This window comes from Silene latifolia, chromosome 1 (genome assembly GCF_048544455.1).
Source record: "Silene latifolia isolate original U9 population chromosome 1, ASM4854445v1, whole genome shotgun sequence".
Taxonomy (NCBI): domain Eukaryota; kingdom Viridiplantae; phylum Streptophyta; class Magnoliopsida; order Caryophyllales; family Caryophyllaceae; genus Silene; species Silene latifolia.
In genome coordinates this window covers 183,541,257-183,562,901 of record NC_133526.1, presented here as the reverse complement: position 1 = coordinate 183,562,901, position 21,645 = coordinate 183,541,257, and the positions used below count along the sequence as shown (strand labels likewise).

General features: G+C 36.6%; 1 protein-coding gene across 1 annotated transcript; it reads left to right on the top strand.

The window, feature by feature from the left end:
* The first annotated feature begins 2,288 nt into the window (after positions 1–2,288).
* Positions 2,289–2,912, top strand: LOC141588566 (uncharacterized). The gene has a single exon (XM_074410002.1). It carries the CDS (start codon positions 2,289–2,291, stop codon positions 2,910–2,912), a length of 624 nt encoding a protein of 207 aa, XP_074266103.1.
* The last annotated feature ends 18,733 nt before the right edge of the window (positions 2,913–21,645 follow it).

The window sequence follows — 21,645 nt, the reverse complement described above, 5'->3', positions numbered from 1 at the left end:
AAATAACAAATTTGTAAAAAATTTAAACAAACATTTATAGTTATAAAATTAGTTACATTAAATTGTTGTCTACAAAATATTCATGAATAATATTAACATGTATTAAAATATATGGAAATAAAATTCAAATTAAAACTTCTATCTATATTACTATGATCATGAAAAATAATGTAAAATAAGTAAATATTTACAAATGTTCGGTTTATAGCTTATTCGCGATTAAAAAAATATTTTATATTTTAGTTAAAGATGGACGTCAACAAAAGCAAATAAATGGAACAAATAGAACAAGTCCGCGATTTTCGCGGATACAAAACTAGTATAATATAAAAAGTCAAGCCTAAATATTAGCTTTCAACATCTCCCCTACTACTAAGAGAATAAAATTCTCAAGTAGTTTTCCCGCCTAACTTACACTACTTTTTGATGGGCCAGTCTAAGTTGGGCTGTCGACTTTTAATAAATCAAATTTGCTTTTGCGTCAAGTCTAACGTATGATTTGAATCAATTGAAAACCTATACATGGAAACAAATGTATGCTTTGACTTTTCGAATAAATGCAATCCTATACATGGAAACAACCTCTCAAATTATGCAATCTTTACAATATTATCCCGAAAATATGCAATCACAATCAATTACCCCCTAATATATTATGCAATTTTACAACATATCAATTGCACTCTCGAATTATGAAATCTTTATTTTAGTAATATGGAGTATATGGAGTATGGAGTATTTTTTAAATAATGTATAACAATTTTTATGTATTTTCTTATGGGAAATAGAAAGTGAAAATGTTAGTTTTAATAATTTGTAAATTGTCTTTTTAGACGCGTAGTATATTATTTTTACCAGTTTTCTTAATAAGGCTAATAGGTTTTTTAACTAGATTTTACATCTAACTTAATTTCATAAATTAGCTCCCCTTATCGATTTAACATTATAGTGTTATTATTAATAGTAAACTTTCTTTTCTATCTACTTACTATTATTATATTTAGTATATTATAACATTAAATTAAAAGTAGCTTTAATTTATGCAAATAATTTTATTAAAAGTTCCTGTTTATAAATTTCATCTTAAAAATACCGTGTTATAGCACGAGAACTACACTAGTTCACCTTTAAGACTATTAGAGCATGACACATCATCATTATTATTTAAAAAAATTGAAAAAATCATAACATTAAACACTAATTAAATCACAATAAATATTAGTATTTGTTTTTTATTTGTTAAGAAATATTAAACTTAAAATTAAAGCCAATATATCTCATATTAAACACAAATATAATTCTCACGATAATCTTTCAAAATAATGATAACCATTCAATCTAGCTTGAATTATTGTTCACAAATAAAAATATAAAAAAAAAAAGTATTTTGAATTTTTTTAGGTTGAATTAATTACATAGCTAAACAAAATTGAAGACAATAACAATAATAACAATAATCGTGAGAAAACACTAATAAACGTAACAATATTCGTCACAAAATATTAATAATCCACGACAAACGTTTAGTAAATTGTAGAAAATATATATTGATAATATATTGACAATATATTATGGTAGTATAAGTATAGATTGATAAAAAAAATTTTTAGGAGTCCTTTTTGTCAATAGGGCTCAGTGCGACCGCAAATCCGGAATTTTATAACACCACCAACGTGACAATACAGCTAACCCCGTGAATTTCACGGGTAATAGAACTAGTTTATGACTTAATAAGAGTGACGGAAAGGAAAGAAACAATTAGTCTTACTGAAGACTCATTAATAAAACGGATTATTTTGATATCACATTGTACAATATGGGTCATGTAGCTGAAAATGGGTTAAGGAGTTTAATTAATAAAAAAATAGTCTAGCACTAGTACACTGCGGTAACTATGTAGCTTAACAGGCCTATACATGATAATTTTTCAAAATTATGTACTACACACTTTACTCCAACCACCTCACATCTCACATTTTCACATCTTTTGTTAGACGAATATTGTGCTCAATATTAGCACAATATTTATTTACTTATTCTTAACTATATTTACCTATTTACTAGCATTTAGATTTGGTAACAAATTATTCTGTTATCAATTTGTTCCTTATTCTCAGTGATTTGTTCCATACATTGTATTATATATTGGCAAGTATTGGAATAAGAATACAACACAATTCCTATCCTCTTCTAAATGTTCCTCACGTTTCTCTGTTTCTCATAATAACATGGTATCAGGCTATTTTTTCTTCTAAAATACAAACACAACCTAAATTCATCTTCCTCCCATGACTAATGGTGAAGATGCTTCCCAATCGGGTACTCTTTCTCACATCTCTCAACCGGGAAATTCAACCCCTCGGATTGATCCTCTGTCTCCGTTCTTTCTCGGTTCCGGGGATCTTCCAAATTTTAAGCTCTCTAATGTTCTTTTGAACAATTATAACTATGATGATTGGAGTCGTTCCATGCGGATGGCGCTCAAATCTCGTCGAAAATTCGGTTTCTGTGACGGGACCGTCAAGAAACCAACTGATGCTTTTTTACTCGGGCAATGGGAGGTGGTCCATTGTACTATTGTTTTCTGGCTTCGGGCTACGATCGACCCATCGGTGCTTGAGAGTGTGCCTTATGTTGAGGATGCAACCGCTATGTGGGGGGACTTGGCGGAACGTTTTGTTGTGGTTGATGGTACGTCCATTCATTCTTTAAAATCTGCTCTTGGTGAATGTCGACAAAAGAAAGGTATGTCCGTTACTGAATACTACGGCAAATTAAAATCGCTTTGGGATGCCATTACCATACATGAACCCCCTTTTGCCTGTGAATGTGGAAAATGCACCTGTGATATTGACGCCAAAGCCATTAAAAGACTTGACAATGAACGACTTCACCATTTTTTATGGGACTAGATCGTAGTTTGTACGGCCCTCTCCGCAACCAACAATTTTAACTTGTCTCACTCCCTTCCCTTAACCGCGCTTATCATGCTGTACTCCAGGTTGAACGACTCCTCCTTAATGACTCGCCCTCCCCTGATGTGAATGATGTTGTTGCTTATGCGGTGCCCGGTGTCTCGCGCACTTCTTCCGGTTGGAAGGCTTTGCGTGAAAAGGAAAAATTAGAGCGTCGGAAGTTGTTTTGTTCTCACTGTCAAATTAATGGGCATGATTTAAAATCTTGTTTTATTAAATTCAATAAGTTCCCGGATTTGTGGGGAAGTCGGCCTCGAACTTTGGCTGAATTGCGCCGTAGCAAGGGCGTGAGTACAGGAGCGGGTTCCTCCGCAAACACGAGTGGCTCGGGGTTCGGGTCACAAGGTGACGGCCTTTTTCACGCAAATGCCCTCCAAACGGTGTCCTCGGATCGCCTATCGGGTATGTCAGTTTCTTGGATTATAGATACCGGTGCATCTAACCATGTAACAGGTCACCTATCTTTATTTACGGATAGTATGGAGATTCCTCCAAGGGACGTGGGCTTGCCTAATGGGAAACGGATTTTGGCTTCCAAAATGGGCACGGTTTGTATTGACAGTCACATTGTTTTGCGACGGGTTCTCTTTGTTCCACATTTAACTTGCAATTTAATTTCCGTTTCTCAATTAACGGAGGATAATGACTATGTGTTGCAATTTACTAAAGATAATTGTCTTATACAGCACCGTACCTTGAGGAAGATGATTGGCGTTGGTGAGCTTCGGGATGGACTGTTTTTGTTGACCTCGCCCAATTCCACTACGGTGAACACAGTGAACTCGGTTGGGTCCTACGACTTGTGGCATCGAAGGCTCGGCCATCCGGGGGCACATGTGGTTAAACATATTCCTTTAGCTCAATCTATTTTGGTTAATAAAAGTTTGGTGTGTGACATTTGTCATCTTGCTAAACAAACTCGTGCAAGTTTTACTTTAAGTGACAATATTGCTTCCGGAATTTTTGATTTGATACATTGTGACCTTTGGGGTCCTTATCGTACTATTTCTACTTGTGGTGCTAAGTATTTTCTCACTATTGTGGATGATTTTTCTCGCTCCGTGTGGGTATATTTATTACTTGCTAAGACGGAAGTAACAAGTATGTTCATGCATTTTTTATCTATGGTGCGCACACAATTTTCGAAACAGGTCAAGGTGGTGCGTAGTGATAATGGCAATGAGATGGCAGATTATTTTTTGCAGTAGGGTATTCAATTCCAAACATCTTGCGTTGGCACACCCCAACAAAATGGGCGTGTTGAATGTAAGCATCGGCATATCCTTAATGTTGCCCGGGCTTTACTCTTTCAAGGTAATCTTCCAAAGAAATTTTGGGATGAATGCATTCTTACAGCTGTTTATTTGATTAATCGAACGCCTTCTACAATTCTTGCAAATAAAACACCATATGAAATACTTTTTGGTCTTCTTCCGTCTTATCACAATTTAAGGGTCTTCGGTTGCCTTTGCTTCGTACATAACCAAAAAACTCGGGGTGATAAATTTGAGCATCGGAGTCGGAAATGTATTTTCCTTGGTTACCCACACAATAAAAAAGGATGGAAGGTTTATGACATAGAAACCGGGGTTATTACTGTGTCTCGTGATGTTCTTTTTTACGAAGACTTTTTTCCTTTTTCTGCTCCGGAAACTAGTACACCATCCATTGAGTCCCTTCCTTTTCCACCCGAGGATGAGCCTAATATAGCTGACCCCGCTCTTCCAGTCACTCCCGAGTCTTCTGCCACCGGTTCAGCCGAGGGTACCACGGCGGCTGAGGAGTCTTTCGACACGCCTATTGCGTCTGACTCTACGCCTGATCATACCGACCCCGAGTCCCCTCATGCTCCTAAGCTTGGTCGAGGTCACCGCCTTAAATTCCCAAATTCCTGTTTGCAAGGCTTCGTTCTTGATTCAATTAACATTCCATCTCCTCCCGACTCACCGGAATCTCCCTCATCTCCTTCAGGTACGCCATATGCTTTAACTAATTATGTTAATTGTCAAAAAATTTCACCTCGGCATAAACATTTTTTAGCTGCTATAACCACGGGTATCGAGCCTACTTCCTTTAAAGTTGCGTTGCAAGATGATGGGTGGTGTCGGGCTATACAAGATGAAATTAATGCCCTTGAACAAAATGGCAGTTGGGAATTGGCTACTTTACCTCCTGATAAAAAGGCTCTGGGATGTCGTTGGGTTTATAAGATCAAATATAAATCCGATGGTTCCGTTGAAAGATTGAAAGCAAGACTCGTTGTTTTTGGTAATTACCAAGTTGAGGGACTCTATTATGGGGAGAATTTTACTCCCTTTGTGAAGATGGTTGCAATTCGTACTTTTCTTGCCGTCGCTGCTGTTAAAAAATGGGAGTTACATCAAATGGATGTACATAACGCCTTCTTACACGATGATTTGAATGAAGAAGTCTATATGAAGCTTCCTCCGGGATTTAGTCACGGTAATGATGGGGAGGTATGCCGTCTTAAAAAGTCTTTATTTGGCCTTCGTCAACCTCCCCGCTGCTGGTTTGCCAAATTAGCTGGTGCACTGCGTCAATATGGGTTTCGGCAGTCTTATTCCGACTATTCCCTGTTTACTTATTCATTTCACACGACTCGTCTACATGTTTTAATTTATGTGGATGACCTTGTTATTGCGGGTAACGACTCCAATGCTATCTCTCGTTTTAAAGAATATTTGAATCGTTGCTTTAAAATGAAAGATTTTGGGACCTTGAAATACTTTCTTGGTCTCGAAGTAGCGTGAAATTCTGACGGCATCTTCCTTAATCAAAGAAAATACACACTCGATATCATTACCGAATTCGGGCTCTTGGGTGCTAAACCGGCTTCCACTCCCATGGAACTTGATCATAAGCTTGGTATTTCAACCAGTCCTTTATTAGGCGAGCGAGAGCGATATCGGCGATTGATTAGTCTGCTTGTTTATTTGGCTGTCACACTACCGGACCTATCTTTTTCCATCCATGTTCTCTCCCAATTTTTCCAGCAATCCCGTGAAGCTCATATGAAGGCCGCATTACGAGTTGTCCGTTACCTTAAGGGGAGTCCAGGTCAAGGCGTGTTGCTTAGTTCTACCAGTCCCCTTACGGTCAGAGGATGGTGTGATTCAGACTGGGGCACGTGTCCCTTGACCCGTCGTTCCGTCACAGGGTGGTTTGTCTTTCTTGGAGATTCTCCTGTCTCTTGGAAAACCAAGAAACAGCACACGGTTTCTCTCTCACCGGCTGAAGCTGAATATCGCTCCATGGCCGCTATTGTGTGCGAGTTAAAATGGCTAAAAGGCTTGTTAGCTAGTTTGGACGTTATCATTTCCGTTCCCATGAAGCTGTTTTGTGATAGTCAATCCGCGATACATTTAGCTCAGAATCCGGTCTTTCATGAGCGCACCAAACATATCGAAATTGATTGTCATTTTGTTCGGGATGCTATCACAGACAGCCTTGTTACGCCATCTCACGTCCCCACAAACGAGCAAGTCGCTGACATTTTTACCAAGCCTTTAGGCGTTCGTCAATTCCACTACTTACTCCGCAAACTGGGCATTCTCAATCTTCATCCTCCAGTTTGAGAAGGGGGGGGGGGGGGTGTTAGACGAATATTGTGCTCAATATTAGCACAATATTTGTTTACTTATTCTTAGCTATATTTGCCTATTTACTAGCATTTAGATTTGGTAACAAATTATTCTGTTATCAATTTGTTCCTTATTCTCAGTGATTTGTTCCATACATTGTATTATATATTGGCCAAGTATTGGAATAAGAATACAACACAATTCCTATCCTCTTCTAAATGTTCCTCACGTTTCTCTGCTTCTCATAATAACATCTTTTCCCCTCTCTCTTTCAATACTCATCCTCCATTTTCAATTCCTGAACAAATCTACTGGAAAAAAAATTAAAAAGCTCAATAAATAAAATTCAAATCTTTAATCCTTTTCTATTACAAAATTTTCATTGGTTCTCATTTCAAATGTCATTTATTCAAATCAAATCCAGAAAACAAGATTAATTTTTGCCCAAAAATCTAGACCAAAAACTTCATCTTCATCTTCAAGTTACTCCTCCATCTCCATCTTCATCTTCATCTACAAGAATTAGTTGTAAGTAAATCACAAATGAAGAGAACGCCCTAAAATCACATTTTAGTGGTCATTGTTTGTATAAATTTTCAAAATGTATTGAATTTAATTATTATAGGGTTTGGTGTCTTTAATTTGATTGAAACTGAAAAAAATTGGTTCTTTTTATGGGTTTTTTTCTTATCTTTGAATAAACTTCAAAAATATAGATTTTGGTAGGAAATTTGTAGTATTGTGTTTTCAATTTGGAAGATGATGTTACCAATTAGGTTGTATACAAAACCCAATATTAACGATTGAATGATGATTATAATATGTGACCATTTTCGTTTGTTATGTTAACAGTATTGCTAATGCTAGCAGTTGTATTTGATTTTAAATTAGGAATAGATTGTATTTGATTGTTGTTAGATCTGTGTTATGACTTTTGGGGAATAATGTAACCAGTTATATATGTTGTATATGAACAATTTTGGTTGGGTATATTGATACGTAACATGTTCTACTTAAATGGTACCACGTTGAACTGAAGTGCTGATATGTTAAATTATAATATTAAATTAACTTGGTGACATATTAAAATGAAATGGTGACATCTGATTACTTAAATGCTAACATAATATGCATTCGTGTATTAATGTGCTAAGATGATATTGTGCTCAATTGGTAACATGTTGATCCAACAATGGTGACATGTTAAACTGCAATGGTAACATGTTAAACTGCAATACTTGTCACCATTTTGGAGAAAGTTGTTACCACATTCTCATGTTCTAATCATCGGTTAATATTAATTATTTGTCGTCATTTCGACTTAAAAATGAAACTGGTAACATGCAGTGGCGGATCCACCTTATGCCATAGGGTGTCCTAGGACACCGCAAAGTAAAAATTAGCTGAGATAGAATATGTGATTTGTTGGGAAAGACACCCCAAAGCAAGAAATGAGACACCACAAAAACGTCATCTGTCCCACTTGACTAACTTTACAAATAAAAAAACACTTTCTTTGAGACTAAAAACCTATGAGCCTATATCCTATACCTATATCGCAGTACTCATACAAAGACAAATTAAAATATCATTTGTCTATAGCAATTTTTCCCCACATATTTTCCTCCACCCATAGTAATAATTAGTCTCTCTTTAAGGCTTATTTTTGTGCAGTAATTCTCCCTTGTGACGGTCACAATTTGCGACGGACAAATGTGACTACTTTTTGATAAAATGTAACCACTCAAGTACTATGTCACCTATAAAAAAATGGTCACATTTTCTCAAAAACTGGTCACATTTGGCCCGTCGCAAATGTGAACAGTGTTTGTGGCGGAATAGTACTCATCACAAGGGAGAATTTGCGATTTTTGTTTTAGAGTTAAAACGGGTAAGTCCTATCTTATTTATATGTTAAGGAAAGTATCTTGTTGTATTTTAATTCTGATTTATTTGACATATTTGACTCGTCTAAGGGATTTTAATTTTATTTATACGGGTATTTTATTTTATATAACATACTTGACTTTTTATTAAATGTTTACTAATCACACCATAAATTTCTAAGGGATTTTAATTTTGTCCATATAAAATTTAACATTATGAGGAATTTTGTCCATGTAAAATTTATCATTTTGGGTAAATAATAATCACTTTTGTGTAAATAATGACTACTTTTTATGACTAAAAGTGGTCACCAATTTTCCCAAAAACACGGAAAAGACCGTCGTATAAGAGAACTGTTGTTTCTATTTAGCCCTATTTATTTCTTCTTTTGCGGAAAAAAGAATTAAAAGTATAGCTTGAAGAAATATTTTTGGTCTATATTTAATTTGAGCTGATTTGATTCTACTTGACCCGAATCCACCCAAAAAAACTAATATGAATAGGCAAAAAGTCTCCCTTAAAACCGTCTGAAAGTTGCATATTTGACCTTTTTCCAGCCAAATGTATGTGACCACATTTTGATAAATAGTAACCGAATAAGCAACAATTTGTAGTTGTACACTAGCTAAAACATTCTATCGTTATATGCTCACATTTACGACAAAAATTGCCACATTTGCCTGTCTGAAACTTTCAGACGGAAAAGGTTCGTCTGAACTGAGAATTAGTGATGAAAAGGACCCCGTAAAAAATTATTTCTGGATCCGCCACTGGTAACATGACAAACAAAAGTGATAACATAATTCAGTTGTCCGATTTATCATCTGGTTACATTGTTCTACAAAATGGTAACATGTTACTAATTACGTTGACAAAGAGGGTGACATAAGACCATATATGATAACAAGTTTATCAGGATATACAACCAAGTATTAACTGAACTCGTTACATAGTTCTAACAAAATAGTAACATATTTATCAGGATATACAACCAAGTATTACTTTCTGCCTTTCTGGTCATTAGTTATTGTTCATTAGTGCAAGACAAAAAACTAGTAACATTGTCATCAAATATTGGTACCATTTTAGAATTAATATGAACCCGCTATATCATCCAAAAACTGATAAAATTTGTTCAATAAGGTGATAAAATATTATACTTACATTTTTATTACTGATTATGACAAAATGCCCCACAAACATGGTCACATATTAGCTGATTATGACAACATACCCAACAAAGGATAACAATTTACACTTTCCTAACGTCATGAGCAATGTCAACACGCTATGTCAACAATCTCATCACATATCATCCAAAAACTGGTAACATTGTTAAAGAAGATGGTAACATACTACATTTTCACCCCTTATATTAGCTTTGTAGAAGCATCGTGTCGTGATAACATTCTTCTCATATGTCTATTAAAATCAACACTTTCTCTCGTTTCTTCCAATTACCATGCTCATCTTCACACGAACTATCATGTTGCATAAAAATAACGAAAAAGAATGGAAATTTGTTTTTGTGAGAACCCATCTAAAAAAGAGAAATAGTCTACAAATCTTTTTATGTGAAAACCCAAAAAATTGAATTCTATAATAAAGCTGCAAAACAAAAAAGTTTTTTTTTTGTAAGATTTCCTCAAAAAAGGATTTTGGTAAGATGAGGTAGAATTCAATTCCAAAATAAACCCTAATTTACTCATAAAAAAAATCAATCCATCAAAATAAATCTTGGGTTATTCTACATGGTAACCCTGTGTTTTTTTCAAATTCTACATGGTAACCCTACTTTTCAGAGAACACACATGGTAACCCGCAACTCTGTTAATACGCATAGCTGTGACCCTTAACTTTTTTCCGTCAATTTTATCCGTTAAGTATGTGACGTGGCAAATTGAATTTTGAGATTTTCTATAAGTAACCCTCTGTTTTTTTATCCTACAAAATAACCCTATTCATTTTTTTTTTACAAGAGAAACACTCTTAAAAATACTCCCTTAGTTCATAAATTTATCATTCTTAGTACATTTTTCACCCGATTACTCCAAAAAACGTCAACTCTTAATATCATCATCTCTTTAAGGTATCATTACCACAAATTTCCAAAAACCGGGTTCAATAATTAACAAAGAAATCCACTATTAAGTCCAATGTATACAAATGATTCCACTCCTTAATATTTTACCCAACTTTATTGTGTCAATTTATCGAATAATTGAAGTAAGTTATTATTGTGTTTACAACATTTTCAATTTTTGTCGTATTTGATGAGATTTTGAAAACAAAAGTTTATTAATTAGATTAACCCTATGAATCAAATTTGGGATTGATTATTATAATGCTCGGAATAGAGTAATTTTACTTGGTATTTAGAATATCTTATTGGGAATTTTTTGATATCGAACAAAGTGCTTATTGGAGTTTCCTTTAAAAACTCGGTTAATTAAAGGGCAATGAGGGTGGATATGACAATTTGGGAGTAATCGAGTAAAATTGTGAAAAAAAGATTGATTAAGGGATTATATTTTTATGCACATGTGATCTGTAAAAAAGGTAGGGTTAACTTGTAGAATTTTTAAAAATATAGGGTTACCTTGTAGAAAATCTCAAAATTCAATTGGCCACGTCACCTACTTAACGGACAAAACAGACGGAAAAAAAAGTTAAGGGTCACGACAATGCGTATTAACAGAGTTGAGGCCGTAGGGATGGCAATGGGTAGGGTCCGCCTAGACCCGGACCCGGACCCGAGATTTTCCCTTTGGACCCGGACCCGACCCAGACCCGCAAGGGTCTAAAATTTGAGAACCCATACCCGGACCCTATGGGTAAGGGTAGGGTCTGGGTCTACCCGCGGGTCCGAGTTTCAGCCACTTTAATAACATGATTAACAGCTATGGAGTCTATAATATTAAAAAAAAAAAATTCATACTACTTTAACATTATGAGTTTATTAATCTCTATTGTACACTACCAAATCCAATATACATACCAAAGAGATTAAGAAAGACAAAGAAGACCTAAATTAATTTTACATCCAAATACATGTGAAAGAATCAAACTCGGAACCCAAAAAATCAATACTGTACTTGATAGCCGTCTCCATCTGACCGTCTCCGGCTACCGTTAATGGTGGTTGTCGGTCGCCGCCTATTAGAGAGGTGGTTGTCAGTCGCGTATCAGTGCTGTGGAAGTGGTTTTCTTGTGTCAGTGGTGGAGTGGTGGAGTGGTGGAGTGGTGGTATTGTCAGAAAAGTTTGGTTTGGTTTTATCACTTTATGGGATGAAGGAAGAGAAAGAGACTTTAGTTGGGTTTCTACGGTCTGCCAGTATGATTCAGAAAAGTTGTGATTTTGATTTTTTTTAATAAAGGGTCTAAGGGTCGGGTATGGGTCTCATAACTTAGACCCGGACCCGAAATATTTTCTTAAGACCCATACCCGACCCATACCCATTGGATCTGGAAAAATGAGACCCATACCCGACCCATTAGGGTCTGACCTTCAGGGTCTGGGTCGAGTCCCCGACCCACGCACTGCCATCCCTAGTTGAGGGTTACCATGTGTGTTCTCTGAAAAGTAGGGTTACCATGTAGAATTTGAAAAAATATAGGGCTACTATATAGAAAAACCAATAAATCTTTTTATGCAAAATAAGTCTTCTAACAAAAATAAAAACATTAACTAAAAACCTTAATTTACCAAAAATCCTAAATTTAAACATTAAAACTTACAACTCAAAGAAATGAGTAAGAAATTAAGAGAAAAACAAGAGAACTCATGTTACCTTGTAAACCTCAAACAAAAGTCACTAACTTGTGCAAAGATTGAAGATGACGAATATAAGACGAATAATTTAAATAATTGTTAAGATAAGGTAGAACATGTATGTTTGTAGGTGATAAACCGAGGAAATTGTGCATTGTAGTTAAAATAATAGGAAAGATTTGTGAAGCATTAAATGTAAGTGTGTACTTGAACTATTAAAATAATAGGAAAGACAGTTGTGCATTAAATGCGTGCCAGTACAATTATTTTACAGCCGCGGGTCATTTTGTTGTAATACGGGTCAAGTTGATCCGTCTTAACATTTCAGACGGATAATGCGGTCTGAAATAAGAATTTGTGGGAAAGCAATGCTTGATTTGTGAAATTGTGAATGCCTTTTTATTTCAAATTAAATGGGTATATAAGGGTTGGGTTTGGGACTCGTAACTTAGAACCAGACTTATACCCCAAAATTTTATATAGGATCTATACTCGATCCACGTCCATCGGGTCTCAAAAAATCAGACTCATATCATATCCGACCCTTTTGGATCTGATCCTAAGAAAATGGGTTGGGTCTTTGACCCACTACCATTTTTAATTGTGACCGAGTAATTAATATTGAAGGTTGCCACAACGTCATAGGCTATAAATATTGGACACACTTAGGCATGTCCTTTTCAGCTAAAAGAAACTGAACTGAATTTAACTTAACTTATTAGAGTTGAACTGAACTGAATTTAATAGAGATGAACTTACAGAACTTAAGTAAAAATTTTGTGAATAAATGAGTTGAATTGAATTGGACTAAATATGCCCTATTCTTTTCGGCTAATAGGAGTTGAAGTGAACTGAGCAGAACTGAATGGAGTTGAGCTGAAATGGAGTGAACTGAATGGAGCTGAAATAAGAGTTAATTTGTGAATAGATGAGCTGAACTGAACTGAATAGAGTTAAGCAGAATTAAAATGACCTGAAATTAAGCCAGAAAGAACAGAGCCATGTAGCTGAACTGAACTGAAATGACCTGAAATAAAGCAAAAAAGAATAGAGCTATAGAGCTGAACTGAACTGAAACGAACTTAAATTAAGTACAAAAAGAATAGGCCTTTACATGCTTAAATTGGAGGGCCAATAAATATCATAGCAAGACAATCATACAAAAAAAAAATTATATCTCATGGATTTTTTGTACACTCATGCCAAAACACTTTCCTTCAAGAATTATTCGACTCTATTACATGCTCCGGGTTTCACAAATACTCTTGTGAGATAGACTACAATTGTCCTCTTTTTTTGGCACCAAATAAAGAGAATACTAATGGAGTGATAGTAAGAATTGATGCTCAAAGATTATAAATTTTCGTGGAGTTTCAATAAAAAATCTATAGTAAAATGGTCAAGTATGATTATGTTTGTTATTACGTATATTATCTTGCCTTTGAAAATTTCTCATTATTAATAATTTGAAGCCAAGAGGATCGAAATAAGTATCAAATTAGGAGACTTTTTTTATTTATTTTTTACAGCAGTAAAACTATAATGGTTACATATACTAGGAGCACACCTCTCAGAAACGTACATACAAATTACATTATTAAAATCAAAAGTACAATTTCATATTAATAAACTACTAAAGATGAGATGTCGAGTAACTGCTACATGTTGGTGGAGTACGATTGCTTGGACACGAGCTTCATCATGTGTGACATCTACATGTCACGAGACTTCCAAAGACCATCGAGACATTGCTTTGACGAGTGGGACGAATAAGATGCACTTACGCCACGAGGACGTAGAAAAGAAATGTCGAGTGCAAGCCAAATGAACCTGCCTCTAAAGGAGAAAAATCTCATGCCTCTTGAAAATCGAACTTGATAAACCAAAGACCAACAACCCAAAAAGCCACACCACCAGACATACCATTACACAAATCGCTCCTTAACCAAACACCTCGCCATAAACACCCTAGAGAACCATCCTAGGATGTAGCCAACATAGACCGAACAAAAAGTTATCTCCTTATTATTTATACATAACGTTACTATTATTCGGAACAACAAAAAGAAGAGAAGACAAGTTTTCAGCAGCATGGATATGTAGTTGCAGACTACTGTATCAAACCAAATCTGTAACACCCCCATACTTCAAGGTGCCTTACCAAGACCACCTTAGCATATCAAGGTGCTACCATCTCGTTTGCCCGAGGTAAAGTATATAAAATAGACCATCAAAGAACATTTATTAAGAGTACAAAACTGTTTAATCAAAATACAACACAAAGTTTAAACCAAAACTGTTTACAAACCAAAACAACCAAAAAGAAACTAAGGTTCATGCGACAGCGGAAGCTAGCTAAACACAAGGTGATGACTCGGCCCCATCCATAACCCACGAGCTACATCCATAGCCATTACTTGCTAAACCAACTACTCACCATCCCATAATAGATCACCACAGTTTTGAAAACAATAAACATGGTCAGTCAACTGCATAACCAAAATAAGAAATCACAGATGCACAAACCAATACACAATTTAATCCAAATTGTAGTAACCCTCCTCCAAACTCCAATAGTAACCAGTAACCCACTACACACCGAAGTGTGTAGCCCTGCCAGGTTACCCATCGCAACATGTAACCCTAGCCGCCAGTGGGGATCGCAGCCGTACCACCTAAATCCCGCTCATCGCAACGAGCGAACCCATATCATTAATGTGCATATCCCCCTTGTGACGGGAGTCACAAGCGACGAACTTGGGTGTGAAGACCATCTCCCGAAAATGGCTTCACTAACAGTAACCAATAACAAGAGATATCACAATCAACCACAATCACAATAAAAATACCAATCAATCAACACAAATGTCGTCTTATAATCAATTATGCAATCAACTGAGTAGGAAAACCCTACCTTATTAGAAATCCAAGCCAAAGCACATCAAAGTAGCTAGAACGCCTCCGCTACGAAGTCCTCGCCTATAGTAATATCAATCTGTCAACAAACAACACATAAAATTGATATCTACCCCAAAACCCCTAAATCAACCAAACTAGGGTTTGTATACTTACAAACAAAATAGCAATTAACAAAGGAATGAAACTTACAGATTAGATCTACGCGGAAAGATATGTAAAACCTCCAAATTGTACAACCCTAGCCTTGAGAGTGATTAGAATAGTCAAAGAAGCAGTAAACGTGATTTTTGGTTTTGAGAAACTGATTATGAAATGATTAGAAAAGTTAATCACGCTTTTATACTTTTTTAACTGTTTAAATCCAAAACCGCGAAAATTAACCCGTCAGACCGGGTACTCGATCGAGTTCCTGGGGTACTCGGCCGAGTATGACCTACTCGGTTGAGTTCCTCACAACTCCGCCGAGTGTACTCAAAACATTAGCTTCTTCCAACTCGAGTTCCCTCATAGCCTCTTCCGGCTCCCAAGTGGCTTCCTCCACGTTGTGATTAGACCATAGCACCTTAAGCAAGACGGTTTCACCATTCTTTGTCTTGCGTACTTTACGATCCAATATCTCTTTTGGTACCTCCGCATAAGTTAGAGCTTCTTCCAACTCGATATTCTCAACCTCGAGCAGATGTGACGGATCACTCACATATTTTCGAAGTTCTGACACATGAAAAACATTATGCACCCGATCAAGAGATGATGGTAAAGCTAGTCGATAAGCTACTTCACCTACCCGATCCAAAATCTCATAAGGATCTATGAATTTCTGACTCAACTTCCCTCTCTTGCCAAACCTCATAATAACGCCTCGCATAGGTGACACTTTCAAGAGAACCTGCAAACTCAACGTCTGTGCGATGCAAATCCGCATAACTCTTTTGCCGATCTTGAGCTGCTTTCTTCTTTTGTCGAATTAAGTGCACTTGCTCAACTATATCCTTGTACCATTTGTTGTCCCAAAACCACAACTTCAGCGCTATTATCCCAACACACTGGACTCCTACAGACACTTCCTCCCGTACAACGCTTCGAAAGGTGTCATCCCAATGCTCGTGTGATAGCTGTTGTTGTATGAAAACTCTTTCAGATCAAGTCTATCCTCCCAACTCCCACCAAATTCAATCGCACAAGCTCGCAACATGTCTTCTAAGGTCTTGATAGTCCTTTCATTTTTTACCATCTGTCGCAGGATGAAACGACGTACTCATCTTTAAGATAGTCCTAATCAATTCCTGCAACTCTTGCCAAAACCGTGATATAAATTTCGCATCTCTATCTGACACAATATCCTTTGGTACTCCAAGTATCTTTCATTGGAATAAAATGATCCGACCTTGTCAATTGGTCGACGATGACCCAAATCATGTTGTTACCCTGCTGAGTCCTCGGTAACCCCAAAACGAAATCCATAGAAATCGATTCCTATTTTCATTCCGGTACCTGAAGCGACTGAATCTTACCTTGTGGTCTCCGTTGTTCTTGTAACACCTCCATATACCCTAGTGCCTTACCAAGGACCACCTTAGCATATAAGGATGCTACCATCTCGGTTGCCTGAGGTAGTATGCATCATAGTAACAATAATGAAACAAACTTGAATAAAAGAAAGTGATAAGGTTTACAAGTCTCAAAACAACTCCAAAAGAAACAACTGAAACAAAGTTATAAAGTGATCTAATGTTAGCTAAAACAACATGGCGACTCGGTGATGACAATGCCCATCTATGCCCCGCAAGCTATCCCATCAATCATCAATAATCATCACCTGTTAAGCCAACTGCTCACCATCCCCGAATGGATCACCACAGTTTTGAAAAAATAAAACGGGGTCAGTCAACCGTATAACTAAATCAATATATGCACCGGAAACAAATATAACAATACAATCAGTCGATCTCCAACTCCAACAATTACCAATCATTGACTACACACTAAAGTGTGTAGCCCTGCCAGGTTACCCATCGCAACAGGCAACCCACACCGCCAGTGGGGGACCGCAACCTTGCCCTCCAAATCCCCGCTCATCGCAACGAGCGATCCCAGCTCCTTAATGTACACATCCCCCTTGTGACGGGAATCACAAGGGACGAACATGGGTATGGAACCATCTCCCGACATAGTTCCACAACAATCTTCCAACCAACAATAACAACCAAACAATCTCCATCAATTCCAACCAACGATCACATGCCAACAATCAATCATAAACAATCAATTAAATTATACAACCAACTGAGTAGGAAAACCCTACCTTATTCACAATCCAAACAATTACAGCAACAAATCAGAAAAGCTCCTCTACGAATTCGTCACCTATACAAACATCATACAATCAAAATCTACCCTGAACCCCCAATAATTCTGATTAGGGTTTAACAACAATAACATTATGACCATAAAGACAAAAGTATGATGCATACCGATGAATCGACGCGAAAGGAAGATGTAAAACCCTTCAATCTTGCCCTAGCAGTGATAAGAACAATTGGAGAAGTTGTACGTAGTTTAGGTTTTAAAAGAATGATTAAGAAACTGTTAAGACATCTTTATATACTTCTCCAACTATTTTAATTTAAACCGCAGATATAACCCCGTCAGATCGGTAACTCGACCGAGTACGCAATGTACTCGAAAGAGTAAGCCCAACTCGACCGAGTACCAACATACTCGATCGACTGCTGACGTTCTAGAACCCAATCTTAACACCCCCGACAGTCAACTCGGCCGAGTAAGCCTTACTCGATCGAGTTACCCATGGTCAGAAACCTATGGTATTACGGTATTTCCTCCTTAAAAATGAATTTCGTCCCCGAAGTTCACCCAAGTCCGGCACAACCGCAAAACTACAAGACCAAACTACTTAAAGCGACTCAAAACAAACAACCCACAACTGACTCAAAAATTTATAAACATTTATAAACGTCCCAAAACTGTCCCAAGACTCATGTGGTTATCTCCTACCCCCTAAAAGAAACCAGTTACGACCCCCTAACCAACCATAACTAATAAAAAATATGAGGATAACGCTCTCTCATAGCCTTCTCCACTTCCCATGTAGCCTCTTCAACCTTATGATTAGACCACACCTTAAGTAAAACAGTTTCGCCTTTCCTTGTCATGCGCATTTTTCGATCTAAGATCTCTTTCGGTGTCTCGACATAAGTAAGTGCTTCATCCAATTCAATATGTTCAACCTCAAGTACGTGAGATTGATCAGTCACATACTTCCGAAGTTGAGACACGTGGAAAATATTATGCACCCGATCAAGCGTCGGTGGCAAGGCCAATCGATAGGCCACCTCGCCTACACGATCTAAAATCTCATACGGTCCAATGTACTTGTAACAACAAATTTTGTATTGCGATAACTGAAATACAAAACAAGGAAACAAATAAATTTTATTAATAAATATCAAAAGTTACGTGTACAATCTCTAATGTATCCTCTGATTCTAGTATGCCCTAAGGGGTACGTGTACGCGGTACACGCGAGGGGTGCACTGTAGGCAACTTTAATTACTCTACGAGCGATGTTAATTCGATTTATTGAGAGGATTGCGATGACTTGAATCTCTCTTGAAGATTTGAGTTTATGATTGAATCTTCAACGCAGGCGGTACGATTTGATGTGCTTGTTGACTGCTTGCAATGATTTTGATAGAGAGGATTTGTAGGAATTTGTACCTTGTTCTCTCTAGCTCCTTTGCCATTATGAATTTTCAACCCCTCAAATGAACGAGGAGAGCTCTATTTATAGAGTTTTTAATTCTCCTTGTTGGACTTTGGTGGTCACAGGCCCATTTGTGGATTTACTTATGAACTTGGCCGAAGTTTGCTTCTTTCTGGGTTTAGTGATCTGAATAGCTCCTTTTGTAATCCGAATTGACCCATATTTCATTTAATCGGGACAAAATAATTAAATTAAGTTAAAATTTGGTATTAACTCAAAATAATTAATTTTTTTTATTTATTCGGCATATTAATAAATTTTCCGTGCCTATAGTACTTCTGACTCAACTTCCCTTTCTTGCCGAATCGCATGACACCCTTCATAGGTGACACTTTTAAAAGGACCTTGTCACCCACCTGAAACTCCACTGCTTGGCGATGTAAATCTGCATAACTCTTTTGTCGATCCTAGGCCGCCTTCATCTTTCGACGAATCAACTTTACTTGTTCAACCATCTCCTGTACCATATCTGGTCCTAGAACCACGACCTCTGCACTGTCATCCCAACAAATGGGACTCCTACATCTCCGTCTATATAAGGCCTCAAAAGGTGTTATTCCAATACTAGTATGATAGTTGTTATTATATGAGAACTCTATCAAATTCAACCTATCTTCTCAGCTACCACCAAATTCCATCACACAAGTGTTGGAATATGTGTCCTCCGACAATAATGCGATCACGACTGTTGATCATGATGATCACATGTTTAAGTCTCATTAAAATGAATACAATTGGGAAGTAATATTGTTACTGTCAACTGGTCAACATATATCGGTAATGATTGGCTGACTAGAGTTTGACATTACTGTCGTGTGACGGTGGTGATCAGTTGACCCCCTAGGTCATACCTAAAGGGCAATACTCTTAATTGATTATTTAATTAATCGTATAATGTTACGAGTTAATTAAATTACTTGAAAATTGACGGACGATTTTGGAAGTAAAATTTACGTATCATATTGAAATGTGATTAAATAAGGTACGGTCTGAGTAATTGAATTGTATCATTACTGGGATGAAATAATTGTTTAATGTAACAATTAAATTGAATGAATTGATATAAATACAATATGTTGTGATTTATAAATTGGTAAAATTTTTGGCACAAGTAATTATGAAATTACTAAGTCGATTTTGTATATGACGTATTTTTATTAATACGTTGATTTTTAATATGATAAAAATACATAAACAAATATATGTGACATGTGACATGTAACATATAGACAATTGACAAAAATAATATGGACACCATATTATGCAAAGGGCCGAAAATTAGAAGGTGTTTAGCTAAATATAAGTTGTTTGTAATTAGTGGAAAACACAATGATTAAAAGGAAACCTAGCCATGCAAGCCTATTGTTCCTTGTGAAGAACAATTTCTCCATGCATTGGCTCCCATTTTTCTCTCCTCTTACACGGTTTTGGGGAAGCAAATGCCATCATTGTTTTTCTTATAATTTTACCTAATAACACTAAAATGTTTTAGTGTGTATTCATTCCATCTTCACTCATCCAAAATACAAGTTTTAGAGAGAATAAAATCCTCCTCATCATCTCTCTAAAAACCGAAAATAATATAAGAGTTTATAAATATTTTTGGTTCCATTTTTTCTACCATTGATTAATATTATAACTAGTATTTGTAATATTAATTATAATTAAGAGAAGCCTTGGGTATAAAGCATAGGGAGAGATCTTACACTTAGATCTTTGTTCTTCCATTGGAATAGCCCAAGAACAAGAAGAGATAGGTGATCTCTCTTGTGCCCTAATAGCCGAAATCCATTTTGTAAGGACATGATTTCTCCTCTATTTATATTATTGTTTGCATGCATAAGATCCGTTTTAATTTTATGACAAATTAATTTAGACATATAAGAGTATGTTAATATGTATATGAATCTACATTTCCTTCAACAAGCCCTTAACATATCCTCCAAGGTCCTTATAGTTTGCTCGGTTTGTTTGTCCGTCGCAGGATAAAATGTTGTACTCATCTTCAAAGTAGTACCCATCAACTCTTGCAATTCCTGCCAAAATCGTGATATGAACCTTGCATCCCTATCTGACACTATGTCTTTCGGTACCCCATGCAACCTCCATGTATCTTTCATTGGTATGAAATGAGCTGACTTTGTCAGTCGATCCACAATTATCCAAATCATGTTGTTACCCTGCTGAGTCCTCAGTAGCCCCACAATGAAATCCATTGAAATAGATTCTCATTTCCACTATGCTACCTCAAGTGACTAAACCTTACCTTGGGGTCTTCCTTGCTCACCCTTGACCCTCTGACAAGTCAAACATCTAGCTACAAACTCCGCGACATCTTTCTTCATCCCGGGCCACCAAAAGGTTTTCTTCAAGTCTTTGTACAATTTGTCACCACCCGGATGCACTGAATAAGGAGTGCAATGAGCCTCAGTCATGATCGCCTTTTTCATCTCTGCATCCTCAGGAACGCACCACCTACCATCATACCGAACACTCCCATCCCCATGGAAGCAAAAATCGCGTCATATGACTGTTGCCTATCCTTTCCCTCCGTTCTTGAATTTTAGGATCGAGTAATTGTGTCTGTCCCAAGTTATCAAAAAACTCTGGTTCCATTATTAAATCACCGATGGTGTCCCCTTTGCGAATCATATATATACTCATCTTAGTCACTTCATCTTTCAGCTGCATTAGTGACAAAGCATTGCA